This window comes from Ochotona princeps, chromosome 8, assembly GCF_030435755.1.
Source record: "Ochotona princeps isolate mOchPri1 chromosome 8, mOchPri1.hap1, whole genome shotgun sequence".
Taxonomy (NCBI): Eukaryota; Metazoa; Chordata; class Mammalia; order Lagomorpha; family Ochotonidae; genus Ochotona; species Ochotona princeps.
Genome location: NC_080839.1, coordinates 69,277,539 through 69,302,632, shown reverse-complemented (window position 1 = coordinate 69,302,632; position 25,094 = coordinate 69,277,539). Strand labels below are relative to the sequence as shown.

Genomic DNA, 25,094 nt, shown 5'->3' with positions numbered 1-25,094 from the left:
TTATTCACACATTTTTCATTTTCTAATTTATACATAATATACAAAGAAGTGAAGATAACATTTCATATGAGCCAGTAAGAGCCAGGACTTAGACAAACTGGTCCAGAAGGAATCCATATCAAAAGCAGACACTCAGAGTAAAGCCTAGGTGATTCTGCCCAATTCAGTGTTTTTATTCTGGAACAGATTTGATCAAAACTTCATGCCGATTTACTAAAAGGTGTTGGGGTAGGCACTAAAAATAGCAGACCATATAATTTCTCTAAGAACAAATACTTCCTGGAATAGGCCTAGAAATCTTGGGAAGACTGAGCTGTTAGCATCGGGATCCATGGGGACATCAGGACCCCAAGAGCAGGGCTCAGTTTCCCGGTGTTGACATTCCCCAGGACTTGCCATTTCCTAAATGTGCAATAATAACCAACTATGCCAGCAGAGGGTTAGGACGACAACCAGCAATGCAACTGTACAGATGCAGGAAAGTCATCAGCAATTGCCAAGGACAGCTTTGACCCTGAGACCATGAGCTGATACTGGGAACGAAACTTCAACACAGGGCCATGACACTGTGAAGCTAGCAGAGCAAGGCAGGATGGGAAATAACAGCTTGGGGGGGAGGGAAGCCTTGCTACTTTAGCAGGGCAGGCTGATAACCAGAGTGATCACGTCACACATCTAACAACAGTCGAATTTAATGGCCTCACCAGGGAATGCTGGGTTAGAAAGTAAAATAACTCAACAATAAACATGAAAAAGTATGCCTGGCACCCCAAACTTTATGGTATTTTTAGGTTCATAGTAAGACCGGCTAAGTGTTAAAATCTTTATCTTCAACACTGTGCTCAGAAGACATATGGTCTTCTGCAGACTTCTAGTAAAAACTCCCTTCCACGTTCAACTGACAGAGGTTGCATGTTCATTTCAGTTTCCAGCTCTAAACATAAGGTCAACATAAATGTTTATACAAAATACTGACTTCAACAAAATACAAAGCACTTTCTTTATCTTTCAGAAACTGAATATACAAAGCAAGTTTTTTTCCAAAATATTTTCATAGGCAAAGGATTAAAAACGATTTTAATTATACACATATGGTCACAATTTTGCCTTAAAAAGATTGTTGGGAAATGTACATAAGGCCGCTTGTAAATGTACATCATGTTACTGTTATAATGTCGTATGTCCAGAGAAAAAAACGTTATCATACAGATTTGCTCTTACTTGGGAGTAGGCTATTCAAAAATACAGTACTCTTCTGTACAAAGAAAAAAGTCACATCACATTTAATAAGATGGAAAAAGCATTGGCCTTCATGGTAACCAAGCATCTCAGTCCAATACTTTCTACTATGCACAATACCCTGACGTCAGTTGAAAATGATCCAAATCCTAGCAGGTCCATATTAACAGAGTCAACAACTGTTATAAAACAAAATGTCTCTCACAATAAAAACAAAGCTGGTTCATACTTCTGAAACCATATAAAGATAAAAAATTTTTAAAAAATCACTCTTGATTTGGAGAAATAAATTTACATTATACAGCACTATATTGCCAGGTCAAAGAGGGCAGGGACATAAATGTACACTAAGATGCAAATGTTTCCCAAAAAGATAAAACAAATTCCATTTACAGGATGAAGGTTTACAAATGTACACCTGTACAACCAAGGGAAGTGTCACTACTAAATTAGCAAGGCTTTTTATAATAAACATTGAAACAAGATTTGCTTTCAAAGTGTAAACTCACATCTATTGCTACACACACAATGCATATATTTATAGGAAGCAAAAAAAGCTATCTGAATATGTAATCATGCTTAAATGTCAAGCTATCAAAATTACTTTTCAATGGCCCCTTTCCACCTCTGATTCCTACTTTCTGCATCTACTATGAAAAAGCAAAAAAATGCTCAACACATCTCTGTAATTCTATAAGCAAAACAAAACACAAATTTCCACTCTTTCATTTGCAAACCAAACTGAAAAGTTAATGAGACTTAACTTTTCATTTAGTGCACATTTCAAATGGATGAAAGTGTCATCATGATTTTTCTTTCTAAGTCTTACAACAATTACATATTTAAGTATATACAATACTTTTGTACATTGCCAGACACACTTCAGGGCAGTATTTGTATTAAAACCGCATCCACTGTAAATAATAAGTTCGTTCATCTCAAATCATTTTATTCTTATTTCACTTTTGAGTTTTAATTTGCATGATAGTTTGTGAATTACCAAAATACAACTTAACTTTCTCTTTTTAAAACATTAATAATATTTATGCAGTTGATTGTTATGTTATAAAAGGCATCACGCAAAGAAAAGAAAATAAGAACTATAATCCTATATACATCTCTATAAACCTGTTGTGCTATGGGGTTATAGACTTACCAGACTGCAAGCCAGTTTATTAAAAGAATACTGTACTTTTTCCTTTAAAAACTATTTTTTGTGACTTTACAAGGTAAAAATTTACAAAATATCTGACAGCTTTTTTTTTTTTGATACAGTTACATCATATACAGGCATTCTGTGCTTTGCCAGCGATTCAATCTGATAGGTCTCCACTTAGGGCTGAATGTAATTCATAATTCATCACCCCACCCCCAAATATACACAAGAACCTTAAAAAATTTACAAATGGAAAGAAGTCAATAAATAGTTTTGCATTAAAAAAAATTTGAAGATTCATAGCTGAGTTGTGTTTTGATAATTCACAAAAGAAATGTTTCACATGGTTAAATTATCTTCTTTCTCTTTTCCTTTACAGCATTCCATTTGGTGGCCCTCCAATGGGCCCTAGATCCGGGCTGTTTTTCAAGTAGTATTTTTCCAACTTGGCCAGTATATGTTTCCCATACGTGTATTTGCGCAATGTAGTGATGTGAGGTCGAATCTGAAACATAAATAATGTGTTTAGTAAATACGTTATTGTAGTTACTGATTTCTTACAAAGTGTTCCCAAATCTAGATAATTTAGAGAAATAATAATTTAAAATTTCAACATCTATTTTTTTGTATCAGCAGTTATGATCAACTCAGTTTCAAAACATATGCTGGATAACCGTCCAATGAACACACATACTACTCTTTCTAAACCCTATCACACGCAAACAGAGGAACTCAAACAGAGCAGGAAAGCATGAATAACGATCTATTACTTTCTTCATAAAAACCTTATCATTGTCTTTCCATCCAGATTGGTAGTTTTAAGAAATAATAATTCACTGGCACTGAAGAGGGTCTGATAAAAGAGGCACTCTTCTCATATCACTGGATAGACTTATAAACTTTTCCAAGATTTCAAGTAATTAACTGAACTGGAGCAAGCATACAAAGAAGGCAATACGAAGAGTAAAGAATGCTGAAATGAGGAGCTGGCGTTGTGGTGCTGTGGGTTAGGCTGCTGTTCTTCACACTGGCATCCTACATCAGAGTGTCCGTTCGAGTTTCAGCTGTTTCACTTCCCAACCAGATCCTTATGGGGAGTAAACTATCAGATGGAAGATGTCTGTTCTCTTTGTCTTCCAAATAAATAATTTAAAAAATAAAAAAACCCTTTGAAATAGTCCAAATGCCACCAATGAAACACTGGCTAAAGTAATTCTGGTGTTAGAAGACACTTCCACAGCAAGCAGCAGTCCTAAGATCTTTCTATATGAGGAGCAGTCCAAAGGAGTTAATGTGGCTTGCTCCATGAAAACATTAGGAAAGATCTGGAGTATTGAAGCATTATCTCTTTCAGTGCTCTTTAAGTTTTTCTTTGTTAACTGCTGATTTCTTTAAGTATCAGACTCTAGAAGGGATGGCACAGAAAACAGCTTGAAGGGAAAGTATTAAAAGTGACTATCACCTGAAAACACAAACACATCACTTCAAGACAAAAGTCTCTTTAGAAAATGCATTAGTTTTGTGGGAGAATGGCTACATTTTAACACTGATGTTCTATCCATGTATGTGGCAATTACACAACTACTAGGTCTACAATCAGAGAAGGAAAAACATGGCTAAACTAACTGGAAAAGACATGAGAAACGAATATGACTTCAACAGATGAATGTAATAAAAATCATGCCAACATCTGAAGATTAAGTTCTCCTCTACTTAAGAAGAGATTAACACTTGGGGAAGTTAACTAGCGCCTAAAGCTCCACAGACTGAATTTTCTATTTACATTCAATTACCTTGTGCATGATGATCTTTCTCTGAGCAGGTTCCGCCATATCGATCATCTTCTGAACCACGTAGTTGGCATACTGGTCCTTCATCATGGTGTATAAGGCACTGTGAGGACCATCATTCTGGCAGCAAACCTCATCAATCAGCAAAGCCCTCTCAGCACGAGAGGCATGAGTGACACACTTTTCAACTACATTGCTAAAATTTAAAAAGTTAAAAGTTATAAATTACACACAGAGAACTGTAGGGATGTTCTATAGAATCTGCTTCAAACATAAAAGCAGAGTGGTGACTCAACATCCTATATGGGCGTCAGTTCTAGTCCCAGCTACCACCTTTCTGATCCAGCTCCTCCTTGCTTATAGAATGAGAAAGCAGTGGAGAATGGCTCAAATGCGTGGGGGCTATCCATATGGGAGACCCAGAGGAAGCTTCTAGCTCCTGGCTTCAGAGGACCTCAGTTCTGGCTGTTCTAGCCGTTTGGGGAGTAAACCAGTGGATGGAAGAGCTCTCTCTCCCTCTTTCTGTAAATCTGACTTCCAAATTAAAATAAATAAATCTTAAAAACAAACTAGCAAACGTAAAAGCTGTCAAGACCATCTTGATATTTTCTTGTACTAAGCTACTTTTTTTAAAACAGAAACCAGAATAACAGAAACTCTACATTTTGATACCTATAGTTTCATTACAGGCTTCTTAAAAGTAAGCTGAGTAATTAATAAGGTCTGAGGCTTCTAAGAACATGTACTAAATAACGTGTGTTTTATCACTGCTCCTGGAGACAGTTTTCTACAGATTTCAAAAACATGGGCAGGAGTGGCATGGTGCAGCAAGTGAAGCCATCACTTGGGAGCCCCCCATCTACACCTGGACTGATGCCCACCTCTGCTTCTGACCCAGCTTCTTGCTAACGGGCACCGATGCAGACGCTGGCTCAAATACCTCCATCCCTTCCACTCACTGGGAAAACCTAGCAGGAGCTCCTGGATACCGGCTTTAGCCTGGCCTGCTGTGCTTGTTCTGAGCACTTTGGGAGAACACTGTGGATAGAGGACTTTTTTTTCTTGCTGTTGCCTTGCCTTTGAAAGAAATTAACTGAAAAAATAACTACTAAAACAGTATCCTTAAAAAGCAGTACAAACCAATGTTAGCAGCTTTTAAAAAACAAAAGTGATGTTCTACGTTCATTTTTAATACAACCAAAAAGACTTACACTTCAGTGCTTTATCCTACATGAGATTTCTGCACTTACAAAGAGCTGAGAAATGACACTTGTTATTAGAATGTACTTCAGTACCTGGCAAATTTGTGTTGACTCAAGGCTAAGACCTTCCCCCTGATTTCAGAAACAATTTTGCTCTTGTCTTCAGGTTGGCCATGTTCCAGTACATGCTGAATAACATAATTGCCATATTGGTCCTAAGGACACAGTTAGAAATCAACTTCTGTAAATCATTCTTTTAAGAGTAATTGATTTTTTAAAAGAGTTAAAAAATTCAGTAGTTTTGTGAAGTGATTGCAAGACAAGCATTTGTTTCTACAATGAGTTTAAGACTTATTACTACCAATAAATTACATTGTTTAAAGCTATTTCATACTATTAGATCTGTACCTGTACCAACTGCTCTGTATGTTGATGGAGTTCCTCTAAGATAGGTAAGGTCTGCTCTGCAGTGCAATGCTCAAGGATGCGCTGAATTACTCGGCAGCCGTAAGGATGAGTTGACAGCACAAATACCTGAAACAAAGAAGTAAAACTCTCCAACATTTTCTCGCAGTCCTTTGAAACAGGCAGACTCAGGACAAGGAGCTGAATTAGTTTAAAACAGAAGGGTGAAAAGTTCACATTTATTGGCTGTCACTGAGTCAGCAGACTAGGACGCAGGACCAGGGATCGACAGGCACCAAACCTCAAGATTAGAGCAGTAACTGGGGTGGATAGATGTGGGTTGGGCTAAGTAGTTTAGCACTGAAACAAAGAGCAATAAAATATGATACATCAGGCACTAACTGCTGTTTAAAACAAAAACAAAAACACCAAAGTTTTCATATAGCTTTTTTTCCCTCTTCCAGGAAATCTGGAAAATACTGTTCGGTTTGTAATTTCAGTAACTCAGATACCTTACCTCTTATATATGATTAAAACTTACTTTTCTATGGCACCCTCCCACCCCAGGAAGCAATCTCCCAACGCTATAGAACAGGCAGAAATTGACAAACAATCTGTTTTGCCTCCTATTTTCATAAGCAAATGCTGGGTACAGTGACCAAAGAAAAATGTGTTGACACTTAAAATTCTAAAATGCACTTTGCTAACAAATTAGAAGCACCCCCCCAAATGTCTTACTTGTCCTTTGAAAGCATCGATAATAAACTGCAGAGACTGCGGCTGAACACACTCAATGCATTTTTGTACAACATGGTTTCCATTCTGATCCTTCACACACTTGAGCACATGACCATCCAGCTCTTTCACCATCTCACTCTGTAAGAGAAGATCCCGTGCAAACAATTACCACTTCAAAGAACAAACTAAAAGAAAACACTGCTACAGGAACCATGTATACTCCAAAATATTATTTTCTGTTCTGTAGTTGTTTGTTTTAACCAGTTGAAAGTTTAAAATTTTCCTCTCTGAAATATAACTGTCAAAAGGAACCAAAGGCGAGAATTACAAAAACACATGGGTTATGCCAATGATGTGTTGAAATACTAATAACCTAGTGGATGTGTCATTAACTACATCTTCCACCAACCTTTCTCAGGTGGCACTGAGAACGCTGCACTTCTGCCTCACTCAGCACCACCTCTCCTCAGGAAATCACATTAATGCTCTTATAAAAAAGAACTTCCTCCCTAAAAGCTTTCCTCGGTGAGAGAATAATCTGTGTGCCTTATGAAAGTAACAGCAACTGTACTGTGGAGAAATACTGCAAGCATATACAATCCAAACGGACTGACATAGCTTTATATTATCTTTCATCCAACTCTTAACTGCATTTAGACATAATTGTGGAGAAAAGGTTAAATCAGAATTCAGAATAACCAGGCAAGAACTAAGATGGATTAAACTGTAAAGCAAAACATGCAAAAGAATCCAAAGAATATACCATTATTCAATAACTGTTTACCTATGGTTTACTCCCAATGCTTTTAAGTTTTCAAATATCAAACAGACATTTGAAATATCCATCCATCTGTATCAGTTTTAAGATGTGAGGCAGAGCTCCAAGTATTTTGGATTGTTGATTTTCTTCTTGTGAAAAACCTCAGATTAGTCCCACACTCAGGAACTTCTCAAAGCACTTCCTCACAAATTTATAATGCTGCTGATTAATGAATATGCACGCATAGCCATCTATCCATGCATTACTGTTTTCGTTTCTAAAACTATTATACAAATCAAATCTTATCTTCCCCAAATTACCATTATCCTTTAAGATATATTTATTTCCTTTACTTACTTTGTTTTCATTGTAATATATGAATCACATATATATGTAGTGCTTTTTAGTTCATAAGAGTTCCTTTTTGTTAGTACTGTTTTACAATATTTATGTAAACACCTAGTGAATCAGCATTTATCCTCACCTCTTACTTTCAAATGCTCTCATTTATTTCAAATGATTTTACAAATTAATTTTTACTAGGAGAAAAGTCACACGAGTACAGGACTGAAATTTTATCAATTCTTTACAAATGTAAAACACTTAGACTTTCCATCAAGGTAACACATTTCTTGCTTTATTTCATGTGATATATTTTCTTTAAGAATTGTAAATCTTTTTTTTAATTTGATTTTTTATTATACTTTTGACAATCTTTACATAGTTAATTAGGGGAAAAAAGGTTCAAGGGCTATAGGAAAGGGGTAAGACTATTATTTCCATATTGTTTCCTTCATGTATCTGAGGTAAAGAGGGATATTGAGGGAGAAGCCCCACAAGAATTGTAAATCTTGTTAATAGGCTCTAAGATTATTTTTTGAGTAACTTATTTATTGAAAACTGAAACTGTATATATACACATATATATAAGTATTGAACTGGCATATGAGTTATAATAGAAATATTAGATATAATTCAAATAAACACTGGAAACTGAATAATAAAATGTGTTCTGACATAACAGAAAACCAAAATAAGCCTTTGATATAAAAAATGTTTGTGACTTGGTTTGCCACAATACTGCCTACTTAAATACCTTCATTCAAAATAAAAAGATGTGGAAAGAAATGGATAGGAAAGATAAAAGATTTGCTTTGTAACTTACAATTAGTAATGTGCTATTTAGATAGAGTTAAGAAAAATTTTAATCTAGTTTTGGAAATGTTAAATCATTTCACCTCAAGATTATTACAAGATAAAGCAGAAGTCATAACTTAAAAAATTAAATGAAATAATACAAAAATTTTGCCTTAACTTACAATTACCTGCTGGTCAGAAGAAATAGATTCTAAGGCTTTCTGAATAACACGGCAGCCATACATCTGCAGAGCCAGGGGCAGAACATGACCACGAATACGAGTAGCCAAAGCTAATTTTTGATCCAAACTCCCAAACTAAGAGAAAGGTCATAAAATTACTTTGTTGAACTTGAGTAAGACACGACATCCTACTGAATCTACATGTACAATATCCCATCTGGCAATTATGCAGAGAGTAAGCATTAAGACAGATCCAGAGTTGATTATGATAATATTAATACTTTCCCTGTGATTCATTATCTTGACATTATTAATCATTTTTATTTATTTGAAAGACAGCAAGTAAGCAAGAGACAAAGGAATCCTCCAGTTGCTTGTTTATTCCCCAAATGTCTGTTAACAGCTGGGGCTGGCTCAGGCTGAGGCCAAGAGCCTGGAGTGCAATCTCTGTTTCCCATGAGCACAGCAAGGACCTGGTCACCACAGTCATTATCTGCTGCCCCCTAGTGTGTGTCTGAGCAGGAATCCAGCATCACAAGACCCCAACACAGGCACTCGGATTTGGGATGAAGCAGTCCCAAGTGGTACCTTAACCACCACACCAAACGCCATCTCCCCTTAAAGTAAACATCTTTGCTAGTTATTTCTAACAAAACCACTTATCTTTATCATACATTAACTTCTTTTTTTTTTAAGATTTATTATTATTATTGGAAAGCCGGATATACAGAGAGGAGGAGAGGAAGATCTTCCATCCGATGTTTCATTCCCCAAGTGAGCCGCAATGGGCCGGTGCGTGCCGATCTGATGCTGGGAACCAGGAACCTCTTCCAGGTCTCCCACATGGGTGCAGGGTCCCAAAGCTCTGGGCTGTCCTCGACTGCTTTCCCAGGCCACAAGCAGGGAGCTGGATGGGAAGTGGAGCTGCCGGGATACCGGTGCCCATATGGGATCCCCGGGTGTTCAAGGCGAGGACTTTAGCTGCTAGGCCACCCCGCCGGGCCCTCACACATTAACTTCTAAGATATACACTCAGACTACTAAACTCCTTTGACCCAGGTAATTCTCAAACTATACTTAGATACAACTGAGGAGCCTGTTTAGTCAGGCTAAAACATAAACATATTTACAGACTAAAAATTACCTCAACAGCTAACTTCTAAATAAAACAATTTCTAGGCAGAACATTGGTTTGTTATTAGTACGTTATTTCTACTACCGGTAATTAAAATTCTACCATTAAGTGTATATATCCATCCCATACTGAGGGACACTCGGTGATTGCTACTTTTTAGGCTATTTTGAGAAATGGTGCAACAAACAGAGGTGTTTCAGCTTTTAAAGTTTAAAGTTCTTTCGGTTCTACGTCTGAAGTGTGTGGCAATTTTACGTTTTTTCAGGAGCTACAAAATTGGTTCTGCAGTGGATGCACCATTTCCATAGCAATGTGTGTGGCTTCTAACTTTTTCTACATACTCACATCTGTTACTTCCCAAACTTCCCAATTACAGTCTAGCAGGTGTAGAGTGGTATCTGTGGTCTGGCTTTGTGTTTCCTTAATGACTAAGAAGGCTGGGCATCTTTTTCTGGATTACTGTATTCTGTTTGATGAACGTCTACCTAACACGTCCTCATCCTTCATTCGTTTTCAGTCGGGTTGTCCTCACATTGCTGACTCCTTAGTGAGTTGTTTATATACTCTGGATATAAAAAACTTAGCAGATATGTGACATGCAAATATTCCCACCAAGGCTTATTTGTATTTTTATGGGAAAATGTTCACCAATTTTCAGGATTTCTTAGCAATGTATATGTAACTAGACACATATGCAAAAATCCATGCATACTTGCCTCAAAAAATTTCTGTATAACGTAGTTGCCAAAAACATCTGTCATTAATTGATATGCTGCCTGTAGAATTTCATTAAACACCATTTGTCGCTCAGCTGGAGTAGCTCTCTCTAGCTTTTGCTGTATAAACCTAGATGGGAAAAAAGATTAGAGGCCATAACATTAAGCTGGAAACAAGATCTGCAAAAAATGCATTTTTTGCTTAAGAAATATCATCCTCATGTATATACACAAAATAATTCCAGAAATATGAACTAGGTATCTAATTTGTAACCTAAAGAACAAGTTATATGAAGCATTTGCTTCTAACAACTTAAACCAACTACTAGCTAGATGGACAAAAAAGTAAAAAACTGGACATACAAATGTTTACTCAGACTAGTTGTGCTATATTATAATGAATAAAAAAAGAAAATTACAAGGATTTTGCTGGTTAATCATCTGTTTTTATAACATACAGTGTTTCTGAATGTTTTTGGAACTTAAGAAATCTCTAGAAATAAAATTCAAACAAATGAATCACTACCCTTGCCATTTTAAGTGATGCAAGGTTTAAGAACTTTCAATAAAAAGAAAATAAAATTTGGATACAACTACTTAATGTAAAACTTTAAGGGAAAAACACTCAAATTTAATAAATTCTATCGCCTTTCAAAGACCAGGCTTCAGAGTACTTGTCCGTATTTTACACACAAGTCCTGCATCTGTTGAAAAATATGAATGCAGTTAAGCTAAATGCAATCAAGAAAAAGACAGCTTTTTTTTTTTTTTTTTAAAGGAAAATGAAGTAGAATGTAGCATGAACCATAATTACCTAGAACCATGCTGGTCTTGTGAAAACTCAACGATATGGCCAATCAAGTCTCTAAGTTGAAGGTTAGGGAAGCGGTTGTTCCGGAAATCTTCCAGCAATCTGCTGCGACCCGAAGGCATAATGTCAGACCTGTTATACCGGAGCCGAGAAGCAGGAAACAGCTGGCTGCTGGAGCTGAAGAGACTAGAAGTGCTTGAAGCACTTCGGTATTTTGCTTCTGCCCCAGGTGCTGCAGAGATATATCGACCACTACCATTGGTCAGTCCTCCTATAATAAAGCAGCTTGGTTAGCAGCGCTTCTCACAGAGTCATTCCTCAATTTAAGTGCCTTAAACTGTAAACTTCATAAAGAAATACTCTCTCTAGGATTTCGTGTTTGTTATGACAGGAAATTAAAACTGGAAAGGAAAATCTTGCACCTACACATAACATGTGGCTTTATGAAAAATCAGACTAGGAAAACTTAACAAAAATTAATATGTATTTGTTCAGCTCAGTTTAAAATGCAATTATTATACATTCATAGTAATACCAGAATACTAAAACCACCAGCAAACTCTTAGTTCCATTTATAAGCAAGTAATTAAATAGCTAGCAAACTAATCCCCTGAGATGATCTGACTATCATCTGCATTGTTAATGGCACATCACTGAGTATTAAATTAATAGTTTTGGAAGATAAATTAAAATTACATTAAGTCATAATACTTCTACATAGAATTAACCATTTCTTTGTTAATGCATTGATTTGTGTCTACATTTAAAAAAAAATTCACAATTTGATACAATAAATCTAGGTAATACACTATTTCAAAAAAACTTGCCATAAAGTATTATTATGTTGCAGATAAGAAACAGAAATAAATAGCAGTTACCATTCTTACAGTCTTAATTATTTAAGACAAAAAGTCTTTTTAATTTATGTCTCACTCCAACAAGAAAATTAAAAGGCAGTAATAGAAACAAAAAAAGTGCATGCAGGAAAAATCATTTTTATTACAAATATTATTTAACTACTTGACAGTGTCCTTTTAAAAAAGAAAAATGTACAAACAATTGTAAAATACAGATTGAACAGCTCAGCAAAACAGGAGCTACCATTAACTTCATATTATTAAATACCAACTCTATATAGCACAGTGCTATCAAAACAATCAAGGCCCTAAGATGGAGATGATCCCAAGGACACACTGTCAGCGCAAAGTAACACAGGGGCACCAAAGGCCAAAAAGAATGACAAGAACAGGAAGTGAAAGAGTTTTAACCCTAGAGGGTGAATGAGCTTAGTGCACTCCTCTTCATTTATGCTATTATTTAGCTTTATTTTTCCCCTCATTGAATTTTTCATCCTATATAATATGCATTTATTTGAATCCTCAATCCTTTCTAAAATCTTCATGCCATCAAATCACATACAGAAATGTGCTATCTTATCAGGGGCCTAGATGAACGCTCATGTTGAGCAGGTGCAAAGTACTTAAATGTCAAAGCGCTCAACATTTCAACCCTGTTTTAATTCTACTGTCAACAGCAATCCTTTCAATCCCCAGCACTGTTTAGTTGTTTCACAGATGATTTACAACAACTACTTGCCCGTTAGACTCTAATGGTACAATATGGATGACTTCTACAACTATCATTTTCCAACTACTAAGAACTGGGCATCTCAGCCTATCTCACTTTGCCAATGGATTTTTTTTTCTAGTAATTTGCTCTTTCTGTGGGGTGTTTGTTTGTTCTTCCCATTCCTTTTTATGCATGTTATCAGCTATAGCTTTTACAAGTTCTTTGGCTATCACTTTATGGTAAAAACCTTCTAGAGTAGTATCCTCCTAGAGAACACTGTCCAAGGTCTTTAAGTCATCATTTCAGACGCACGTCTCATGAAAATTCCTTACAGTGTTAACTGTTTTTCCCTACTTTTTATTATCTCTGTACCATTGCTTATCCATGCTTCAAACCTTAGGCTTAACTTGAACCTTACAAAACCTTCAACAAATTCAATACACACGTCTCCTATGAAGTAACCAAACTAACTCCATATGCTACTTTCCAAGCACCTTACCAAATATTCAACAAAAATTTCTCCCACAACTATGTGCTCCCTCGATTCTAGTCTACTTAACCTCTACTAAACTCCTAAATCATCTTCTATCGAAAACAATGCTGAAATATCTTTTTAATTCATATACCTTCATACATACAAGGGTTAAGTATTCTGTTCCTAAAACTAAAAGCAATTTTAGCTAAGACAGGGTAGCTTTTTTCCCTTACAAATCAATTAAATGGGCATTCAAACTCCACATACATCATGTCTGCATTCTTCACAAATATCTGTGATGGATCTAATACGGGATGCTTAACTGGATAACAGGTTCCATATCAATCAGTTTCTCCCTACACTACCATCCCTTATCTGCAGAAAAGACGCAACACAACTAGCAATGCTTGAATAAAGTGGACTGATTTAAAAATAGTATTATATTGGCATTGATTTACTGACAATTGTGGTTACATGAAATATCCTTTCATTTTCTGGAAACACATAGTCATGTATATATGAATAAATAACACCAAGAGTATCAGAAAAGAAAGTGTGTATAGTAACGGAGAATGATAAACAAATGTGATAAAATTAAAACATTTGGACAATCTGGGTGAAGGGCAATCTGAGAAAAAAAAAACTATCCTGCACTTTTTCCATAAGCCTGAAGAAATCCCAAAATTAAAAACACACACAAATAGTTCATCTATATTGATACTTCCACTGTTGGTACTATAACCAAACACGTTCAAAGACAGTTAACAGTTGCTTCTAGTTCAGCATTTGGACCCCAAAGCCATTCACCATTTCTTAAGCACTACAGAACCACGTGAGATCAAGGTCCAAAGGGGAAGCCACATGAAGCTAACTAGAAGCCAAGAGTCTTAGGCCAGACTTTATCACAAAACACTGTGCTGTCCTTTCAATGCTTTTCTAAGCTATTCTTAAAATTCAGACATGACAATAAAAGCAAACATATTTTTCTAGAAATAATATTTTCTTTACAAATTGTCACTAATTTGAGAAAACGATTATTTCAGAATGCTTCTCTATTAACTATCCTAAGTTAAAGTGTTCTTTAAAAATATTTAAGCAAACGTAATGGAGAAAGGTATTTGGCAATGGAGATCAGCACAAAACAAATCTGACTGTTGTGATTGTTATTATTTTCCACATCCTGGTATTTGGAACAGCCGCCCCTTGATCTATCCGGTATGTATAGTCTTTTTAAAATGCAGATTTCTGAATTACTTTCTTAACAGTTTTTATTTTGAAATATTTACCTGAATGCTATTCTAAGCCTAGGAACTAAGACACTAACATAAGAATCAGGATTAAAAAGGTCTTCATTTTATAACACATCTCATAATCAATGACATAGGTCAAGCAGCTGGGAAAAGTTTAAAATGAGGACAGGGTACTTCATGCCATTATCTTTAGTTACTTCTAGCCCATAAAAAGGCCTAAGTGGTATTTGTACCTCATATGTTTTTTATCCCCCGCCACTGATCAGTTTTCATGAAAATCATTTGGGACTCAGAGTAGACTGTTCACAGTCTGGCTTTGTTTCTAAAGCTATCTGCATGTTACTGTGCTTTGTAGGAAGATTTGAAAGTTGACAAAGAGAAGACTTCCTGAGCAGTACTTTATTATGCACACGAGCAATTTTGGGAACTTGCTATACTTCAGGCAGATGCTGAACGCTAGCTCTGGGAAGTCAATGGTACACAGCAATTACTGTGTGGCAAAACTGGTAACACTCTGTGCCCTAACCTAACCCAATCTACTACATACACATTAAGATAACTTTGTTATCTTTGTGTTATACAGTAACTTTACAAATAAGGCAGCTGTCATTTATTGAACACTATATCACATTCTGATAGGCAAATTCTGCATATAATATGGTACTGCCTTCAGCTGCATCCTCCAAAGTCACTTACAAATAGTTTAATGCACTTGTGAGATTTTCTATCCTCAATATACATACCCAACTAACTGAGCTACCGTTGGCTGAGTTACAGTATCAGATTATCCCTTGGTATACCTGTGAGTACATTACTTGAAAATACTATCTTTGCAACACAATTGAGTTAAAACCAGAACGGGCTCCAATTCAATCCCCAGTGTCCTTTTAAAAAGAGAGAACGTGGACATTGAAACACACAGGCAGCACCATGTGATAATGGACACTGAGACTCAGAAGGACGAGTTTTGAAGCCAAGGAACTGTAAGAATTGTCAGCAATCGCTAGCAGCTAGGAAGAGGCACACAGGAACTGTCCCCTAGAGCCTTCCTAACATGGCACTGCCTACAATACAGCCGATCTCAGGTTAGAGCTTCCAAACTGGGAAAGAAGTTAATTGTTTCAAGCCACCATGTACTGATTTGTCACAGTAGCCTCAGAAAACTAATACAACTGTCATACTTCCTAAAAGCATGAAATATTTATCATGATATGTTTAAACACACAGTACATGTACACAAATGGTAAATGAAGGACAGTGAAACAAAAACATTACAATTCATTAAAGTGTAAGGAAGATAATATAAAAATGAATCAAAGGTGTAGGACTGTTGTTGTTCATTAGAATGCTAGTTTTTGTACATTTTCACTGCATTGAAAATAGAACTCTGTTCTTCTAAACTGGCCAGTATGTGCACTACTACTGTACTACAGTGCTGCTCCACAAGAGTGCTACCACCTAGCTAACTCTTCAGACAAATGTCGCCATTATACTTGTGATCCAACAGGACCAGAGAAGCTAAATAACTTTATTCAAGGATGGTTAACTGATATTAGGTAACATTTCACTATTATGTCTGAAAAGTTTTCTTAAAACTTGCAGTAATCTCTGGTATATTTTATGGATACTATTTAATGCTATTGCGAGACTAAAATTTGGGGTATAAATTCCATTAAATTTTTCTAATTATTATTAGTGACTACATATTTGTCATATAAAGACACATTAAGTGAAAGGGTCGAGGCTACAAAAAGAGTTTAAAAAGCAAAGTGAGTGGGCCTGTGCAATGGCTCAATTAGCTACTCTTCGCGCAACTGTCAGCATTCCATATGGGCACAAGCTTGTGTCCAGGGAAAGCAGCAGAGGAAGGCCCAGAGCCTTGGGACCCTGCACCTGTTGGGAGACCTAAAGGAGGCTCCTGGCCCTGGCTGTTATGGCCATCTGGGAAGTGATCCAACAGATGGAGATCTTTTTCTCTGTCTCTCCTTCTCTCTATAAAACCCGCTTATCCAATAAAAATAAATCTTAAACAAAGAAACAAAAAAAGGCAAAGTGAGCATAGCTAAAGCTAATACTACTATCATTTTAATGGGCTAATATCCAAAGCATAAACATGGCAAGTATGTAAATTTTATGATTATATTCAAACAATCTTAGATACAAATCATAAACCAAGTCCCACAATATAAAATGAAACAAATCTGTTGGGTCTATTTTAAAGTCAGCTAATGAATCTTTACCGTTCAGACTAACAGTAAGCAGTAGGGAGCGCTTCTGCCAGCTGCTTAGCATGTAGGCCAAACTATTTTCCTACCTCAATTCCTCTTTCAAATTTGATCTGCAAGGTCAGCCAGCACTGTGGCATACTGGGTTAAACCGCTGCCTTCTGTGTCAGCACTCCACAAGGGTGCTGGCTGCAGAAAGACAGCCCACGGTCCTGATCCCGGTGCCTACGTGGGAGAGTGGGAGCAAGCTCATGGCTTCAGAGTGGCCTGCCCCAGCTGCTGCAGGCAGCTGGGGGCAGATGATCTCCTCTCTGTAACTCTACATTTCAGAGATCACTAAATCTTTAAAAACAAAACCATAGCTGTGTTTCTCCTGAAATACTGCTGCTGAGATTTCAGGATAGTTGGCCTTTCCAGATTCAGGTGAAGAAAATCTGCACAACTAAAAAGGGTTTATATAATCTTAAAAAATTCACTAAAAAATGATGGATAGTGGTTGGGTAACTTCATAATCGCCAGGAACAATACTGAATGGGAAGTACTTTAGTACCTAATCCAGAAAAATCTTTTTAAGTATTAGGCCCGGAGTGGGAGTCTAGTGACTAAATTCCTCACTTTGCATGCACTGGGATCCCATATGGGTGCTGGTTTGTGTCCCAGATGCTCTACTTCTCATCCAGCTCCCTGCTTGTGGTCTGGGAAGACAGTGGAGGATGGCCCAAGCTCTTGGGACCACGCACCTGCATGGGAGACCTGGAAGAAGCTCCTACCTCCTGGCTTCAGATTCACTCAACACTCTGTCTCTCCTTCTCTGTTTAAATCTGACTTTCCAATAAAAAAGAATCTTAAAAAAAAAAAAAACCTATTACATATATATGTAAAACTCTCAGAACTGATCTTAATATTTCCTTTTAACAGTGTAATATATTATACTTTCCTAGTCTAACATTGTGAAATATTCCCAAATCCTCTAAATTTTATATATGAACTCAAGTGACAGGTATAGGTTACTCCATATGTATTTATATATGAATTTTACTTGAAAGAGTTAGAGAAAGGAGAAACAGACATTTTCCATCTTGCTGATTCACTCTCTAAATGGCTGCAATGGCCAGAGCTGGGATCATCTGAAGCTAGGAGCCAGGAGATTCTTTCAGATAGCCCACATGGGCCCAGGGCTTTGGGCCATCCTCCACTGGTTTCCCAGGCCTGAGGCATGGGTTGGAATGGAAGTTGAGCAGCTGCGACTGAGCTAGTACTCAGATGGGATGCTGGCATTGAAGACAGAGGATTAGGTTACATATATTTGAAACAATTTTCAGTCTCATCCCCACGTTACCTCATAATTGTAAATATTCCAATATCTGAAAAAAACCCAAAAGCTGGGACATCTCTGATACCCAAGAATTTTAGAAAATGAATACTAGAGAATATACTCATGTAAAACAACGTTTTAAAATAGCAATCTGCATAGGATTTACATCACTTTGAAAAGACAAAAATCACCTGTGTCTGATTAATAGGTTCAAGAATGAAATTTGATGAAGCAAAAGCACTTGAATTCATCCATACGTTTACAAAGACATGAATATGAATTAAACCTGTCGATAAATATCTGGGTTTTTTCACTTCTAATAAAAGTCAGTGTGTAGTACTTGGCACCAAAAAATGAGGAAGGTAGTAATTCTAATCAAGAGAAACACTGCTTTTTACAGGATGGAATTATTTTCTAAAAAGTGCTACAAGGCCATGCATTGCTGATTTTATCTGCAAGCTTGCTGATATTGACAATACTTTCTTTCCAGTCAAGCTGAGTCTGGTGTAAGAGTATTCAATATTGGTGTTTCTCTACCTGGCTTTGGTATTAAGGTGATATTAGCTTCATAGAAAGAGTTTGGAAGGATTGCCTCTCTTTCTATTGTTTGAAAAACCTTGTGTTACTAGGGTAAGTTCTTCTTGAAACGCTTGGTAGAATTCAGCAGTGAAGCTATCTGGTCCAGAGCTTTTCTTGGTAGGGAGGGCTTTAACTACTGATTCAATCTCAGTGCATGTTATTGGTCTATTTAGAGTGTCAATTGCTTCTTGATTCAATTTTGGTGTTTTGTATGTGTCCAAAAATCTATCCATCTCCTTTAAGTCTTATGATTTGTTCGCATATAATTGCTTGTAATAGTTCCTGATGATTATTTGTATTTCCGAGGTATCTGCTATTGTATCTCCTTTCTTGTTTGATGCGATTGATGCATATTTTCTCCCTCCTTTTTTTGATTAGTTGGGCTAGTGGGGAGTTAATTTTGTTGATTTTCTCAAAGAACAGCTCTTTGAGTCATTGATCTCACGTATAGTTCTCTTGGTCTCTATTTGGTTTATTTCCTCCCTTATTTTGATTTCTTTTTTCCTACTAATCTTGCGATTGCTTTTCTAGTTCCTTCAGCTGTAAGGCTAGCTGATTTACTTGATGCTTTTCTAGTTTCTTGATATAAGCACTGATTGAAATGAACTTTCCTCTTAGCACCGCCTTAATTATTTCCCATAAGTTTTGATATGTTGTGTTGATGCCTTCATTTGTTTTAAGCAATTTTTTAACTTCCCCTTTGATTTCCTCTCTAACCCAGTACTGACTAACATGAATTTTACTCCATGTGTTTACAAGTCTTCCTGGGTGTTTTGACTTCTTGGTCTCTAGCTTCATTCTTAGATGGTCTTAGAAGATGCATGCTATGATTTCGACTTTGAACTGATGAAAAAGAAAGTGTATTCTCTGTAGGATGAAAGGTTCGATAGATGTCAACTAACTCCATTTGCTCTATAGTTTGGATGAGATTTGTTTTTTCTTCACTTAGTTTCTGGTTTTTTAACAGTGATGTTAATGGGGTATTAAGGTCTCCCACTCTGATCGAATTGGAGTCTATTTCTCCTCTTTTAAACTCGTTAATATTTGTTTCATGTAGCTAGATGCTTTGGCATTTGGCGCATATACATTTACTATGCTGATTTCTTCTTACTGACTGGTACTTTGATCATTATGTGGTATCCTTCTTCTCTTTTGATGCTCTTCACATCAAAGTCTTTATCATCTGATATAAGAATGGCTACACCTGCACATTTTTCCTTACCATTTGCTAGGAATATCTTTTTCCGTCCTTTCATTATCAGTTTCCTCTGATCTTTGTTGGTGAGATGTGTCTCCTGTAAACAGCAGATAGTTGGGTTTTGTTTTTTAATCCAGTCCTCTCATCTATGGAGTTTGACCTATGAGTTTAGAGTTATTATAGATAAGGGGCAGTTTGGTCCTGTAACTTTAGCGATGTGTTGTTCTATGATTGAGTCTTCTGTTAGCCTTTTAGTGGGATGTTCTCCACATTTGCCTTTGTTTTTGGTAGCTGCTATTTACTTTTTTCTTTCATGGGGACATTCTTGAAAATCATTTATAGGGCAGGTTTAGATGAGACAAATTCTTAAAGTTTTTCTTTATTGTGGAAGAATTTTATTTCACTTTCAAAGACAAACAAGAGCTTAGCAGGATACATTATTCTGGGCTGAAATTTTTTCTTTTAGAATCTGACATTCTTTTAGAATGTTACTCCATTCTCTTCTGTCTGTAGAGTTTCCTCTGAGAGGTCAGCTCTAAGTTTGATTGGGGTTCCTCTATATGTCGATTTTTTTCATGTGCACATTTAAGGATTTTTTTGTTGTTCAACTGAAGAGAGCCTGATTATCATGTGTTGTGGTGAAATTTGTTTTTGATCAACTCTGTTGGGAGTTCTGTGGCCCTTCTGTATATTGTTTTCCTATTCTTTCCCCAGATTAGGGAAATTTTTCATTTATTATTTCATTGAATGCACCTTTAATCCCAATTTCTCTTTCTGCACCTTCTGGAACTCCCATTACTCTAATGTTGGGCCTTTTAATCATATTTTTTAATTCTTGGATACTTATTTATCTTGACCCAGCTCTACTTCCATAATCTCCATATAGTCTTCCATAACTTCAATAATCTGATCCATACTGTTGCTTGTTTGTTTGCTTTTATGGCTGTATCCCATGTGCTTTGCTTTTTTAAATTTTAGTTTTGTTTATTCCAAATAACTCCTTTTCTCTTACTGAATTCATCACATTGGCTCATGGATTACACGGTGGCATCATTTTCCCCAAGAGACTTACGTGTTTCTTTTTTGTTACTCATGTGTTGGTTACTCAGTGGCGTGTTTTTTTCATGGTGCTGTAATTTGTTGTTGATGTTGTCGTTGTGGCTGTTGTAACTCCTACCAGTTGTTGACCTGGTTTCATGGCTTCTCAATTATGGAAATGTATAGTGATGGAGTACTGGGGTCTATCATCTACAGATGTGGGGGAATAATGGAACATGCATCCCTGCTTTCGCACAAAGGATGGATTTCCAACGAAACTGTTGGACATGTGTAGACAATGGGATGCAGGACTATCTGACACTGTCTTTACTAACAATGTCAGTGCACACTTTCAATAAGAGACTGAGAATTATGATTCCTCATGAAGGATTACACTACTGTAGTAAAATGGGGAAAGTTTGTCAGGGGGTGGGAGTTTGGGGGGAATCCTAGCCTATACAAAATTGTACCACATAATTCAAAAATCAAAATAAAAATATATTAAAAAGAGTATTCAATATTGGGTGAATGAATGGAGAAGTAAATTTAGATCATCCATATGTATAGTCTAAACAGGAAGCAAATAAAACTAGAAGAGATAAACATAAAACAGAAATTATAAACAGAATTTGGTATTTATACCTGTTTTTAAGATGTCATATAGGGCCTGGTGGCGTGGCCTAGCAGCTAAAGTCCTCGCCTTGAACGCCCCGGGATCCCATGTGGGCACCAGTTCTAATCCTGGTAGCTCCACTTCCCATCCAGCTCCCTGCTTGTGGCCTGGGAAAGCAGTTGAGGATGGCCCAAAGCTTTGGGACCCTGATCCGCCTGGGAGACCTGGAAGGGGTTCCTGGTTCCCAGCATCGGATCGGCGCACACTGGCCCGTTGAGGCTCACTTGGGGAGTGAATCATCGGACGGAAGATCTTCCTCTCTGTCTCTCCTCCTCTCTGTATATCTGGCTGTAATAAAATGAATAAATCTTAAAAAAAAAAAAAAGCACAATGTGAATCAAGATATTGATGCTCAAACTCATTTTTATAAGCCTCAACAGGGTAAATTATGCTTTACTACAATTTTATAAAGAGAATAAAAGCATTCTTTCAAATAGAATGGCATCTAGAATAGTTGAAGTAGAGTTTGATTCAAAATTTTGTTTTGCCTTTTACTAATTCTACGGCAGTAAATCAGTCAACTTGAGAATGAAATCTGTGTGTGCATGTGGCGCCAGATTCACCTCTAGTTTTATTCCTGCTTATGTGAATATACTGGCTCAATTTTTGGTCCTCATTCTGTTCTACTAGTCTATTTGTTTACCTATGTGTCACTATTACAATTTCAGCTGCTGGGCCTGGCGCGATAGTGTAGTGGTTAAAGTCCTTGCCTTGAACCTGCTGGGATCCCACATGGGTGCCAGTTCTAATCCCGGTGGCCTGGCTTCCCATCCAGCTTCCTGCCTGTGGTCTGGGAAAGCAGTCCAGGAAGGCCCAAAGCTTTGGGATCTTGCACCCACATGGGAGACCTGGAAAAAGCTCCTGGTTCCTGGCTTCGGATCCCCTCAGCTCCAGCCGTTGTAGCCACTTGGGGAGTGAATCATCAGATGGAAGATCTTCCTCTCTGTCTCTCCTTCTCTCTGTATATCGGCCTTTCCAATAAAATAAATCTTAAAAAAAAATTTCAGCTGCTAAAGCTTAAATTAGTATCTGGCAATAACAAAACCTCCAATTTTGTTTTCCAAGACTGTCTTGATTATTCTTGGTTCTGGCTTGTTCAATTACATTTTAAAAATTAGTCTGTCAATTTCTCTTATGAGACAATGTTAAGCAAAGAAACCTGGTATCTACAATATTGAAGGCAACCAGTGTACACTGTGTGCCCTTTCTTCCACTCTAGTCATTTTAATTTCTGTCACTGTTTCATGGTTTAAGGTGTAAAACTTGCTCCTCTTTGAATGGATAATTCCTATGTATGCCAAAAGCAAATTGTTCCATGTGAAAACATTGTCTATACAGAAGACAGAATTTTTCAGAGTCATCTCATGATGCTGCTTTAATGTTCAAAATAATTGGCTGAAGCTCCAATTATCCTGAGACAAGTTTTATTCTATTTTAATGTTGTCTACAAAGTTGATAAGAATGCAGTCCACGAGAACCATCGAATAGAGTGGTGAGGGTTTCAGCATGGGACAAGACGGGTGGGGGGAATGGTTGCAATTAACCTTTTCTTCCCTATTCTCTATGAGGTGGGGGCAACTTGCCTGTATTTCAGGAGATAATGTTTTGATTCAGTGCAATGACATAAATTTTGAGTTAATTATTGGTATATTGATAAAACATTTTAAATAGTCTACCAGCTCAGAACTACAAATTATTTTTGTGACACCTAAGAAAAAACATCAACATAAACCTATATATACCCAAGTATCACATTTAAAAAAAAAATTTGGTTTCACATAATGAAACCAAACGTCACATAATCATGTATCTTGAACACAAAAATGTTAAATTAAGGGGCTGGCACCATGGCATTTCATATGAGTGCCGGTTCATGTTCTGGCTGCTCCACTTTCAACCCAGCTCCCTGTCTATGCCCTACAAAAAGTGGTAAAGAATGCTCAAGTCCTTGGGCCCCTGCACTCATGACAGACACCGGGAGGGAGCTCCTGGCTCCAGACTTCAGACTGCTTCAGGTTCAGTCACTGTGGATATTTGGGGAGTGAACCTGCAAATGAAAGACCTGTCTCTCTCTCCTCTCTGTAATTCTGCCTTTCTTAATTTTAAAAAGTTAAAAATTTTCCATGTTGTTAGAAATAGGCTTGATGGCTTATGAGTTTGAGGACAATATACTCAAGGCATCTGGAGATTTGGAAAACCAAAAGATAGGGAAAAACTAAGTGAGAAATTGAAACCGAATATGAAGCAAAGGTTGGTGCTATGAAGAAAAATTAGAAGAAAAAGTTCCAATTTAGAAAATATACATTAAGAAAAAAAAAAGGCAAACAGAAAAACAAGCTAGCCTTCTCTATTTTTTTTTTTTTTTACCTCTCATCCTACAAGCTCTTCAAAAAATTTAAAATTATAATGGCATATAGAGAAGAAAGGATAAAACAAATACGCACTAAGGAGATGATGGGAAAACAAAATGAAAGGTTCACAGAACACCAAACGGCCCTAATATTATGTATGACTACAAAAGCAGGCGGGACACTGGAAGAAAGTGCTATGCAAATGGCATCACCTCTTTCTATTTGGTGTTTCTTCACTGGAACAATCCTTTTCGGTGCTAAAAAAAAAGTGTAGTCTTTTACTGCTGAACAGTTAAGGCCAACAGAATCTCCACAATCATTCTAACAAGTACAACCTGTTGCTACAGACTTGAAGCTATTCATCTGCTTGTGACACACAGACCTAGATATCTGAAACAAGTGCTCCATTGGAGTCTGAAGTCAAACCAATGATCAGATCATATATTTCCTACTCTTAAGTCTGGGATCATCCCAGCTATATTAATTGATACAAACATTCTTAGACATTACAATCACAGATACTGCTACAAAAGGGTAACAAATAAAAACAAATGAGAAAAAAAATAAGCATTGTGACAAAACCAGCACAACTAAGATCAAAGAAGATATATACATTCTTCCATAAGTCATGATCTTAAAATTTGTTACAATAAAACTGCTACTTAAAATTACTTTTAGACACATCAAAAAGTTGTAAAAATGCTTTGCTTTTTTTGTTTGCTTAACCATGAGAACCTGTAACTAACAGCGTTGAGAGTAAATGCTTTGTTCTAGGAGTTCCTTAGCTGCCTAGATTACAGCAAGGACTTTTCTTTTTAGTTCATGGAATACACAACACATTTTGGAATTCAAAAGTGTTTTGAGTAGAGTTTTTATACAAATCTCAAGAATAAAAAAATCAAGAAAACAGTCTAGAAGTCTGGCAATTTTAGTTAAAGATCACCAAAAAGTGTAACTTAGTGTAGTAAGTATTTTCTGATAGGCTAATTACAGTATCATACACTTTATGAAACTGTTCCGTTTCTCAACACAGAATGAAAGAATGAATGAATGAATGAAGTCTCTTAAAGCAGTCACCTGATCTTTAATTTCCTCATCTTTAATGGACATATCACTTAGCTGATCTATCAATAATTAAGGTGAAATGAAA

At 36.7% G+C, this 25,094-nt stretch overlaps 1 protein-coding gene across 15 annotated transcripts in view; it reads right to left on the bottom strand.

Annotated features, from left to right (window-relative positions):
• Positions 1-986: 986 nt before the first annotated feature.
• Positions 987-25,094, bottom strand: part of PUM2 (pumilio RNA binding family member 2) — a 75,235-nt gene continuing 51,127 nt past the window's right edge. For 8 of the 15 annotated variants that reach the window (XM_058668237.1, XM_058668240.1, XM_058668236.1 and 5 more), the window contains 8 exons: positions 11,275-11,542; positions 10,461-10,590; positions 8,616-8,744; positions 6,531-6,668; positions 5,796-5,921; positions 5,481-5,602; positions 4,189-4,381; positions 987-2,900 (listed from right to left, as the gene is read on the bottom strand). In XM_058668237.1, coding sequence (XP_058524220.1) covers positions 2,769-2,900; positions 4,189-4,381; positions 5,481-5,602; positions 5,796-5,921; positions 6,531-6,668; positions 8,616-8,744; positions 10,461-10,590; positions 11,275-11,542 — 1,238 coding nt within the window. In that variant the 3' untranslated portion in view covers positions 987-2,768. Of the gene's footprint in view, positions 2,901-4,188; positions 4,382-5,480; positions 5,603-5,795; positions 5,922-6,530; positions 6,669-8,609; positions 8,745-10,460; positions 10,591-11,274; positions 11,543-25,094 lie in introns of all 15 variants that reach the window. The other 7 variants (XM_058668233.1, XM_058668235.1, XM_058668238.1 and 4 more) reach the window with 1 other exon arrangement.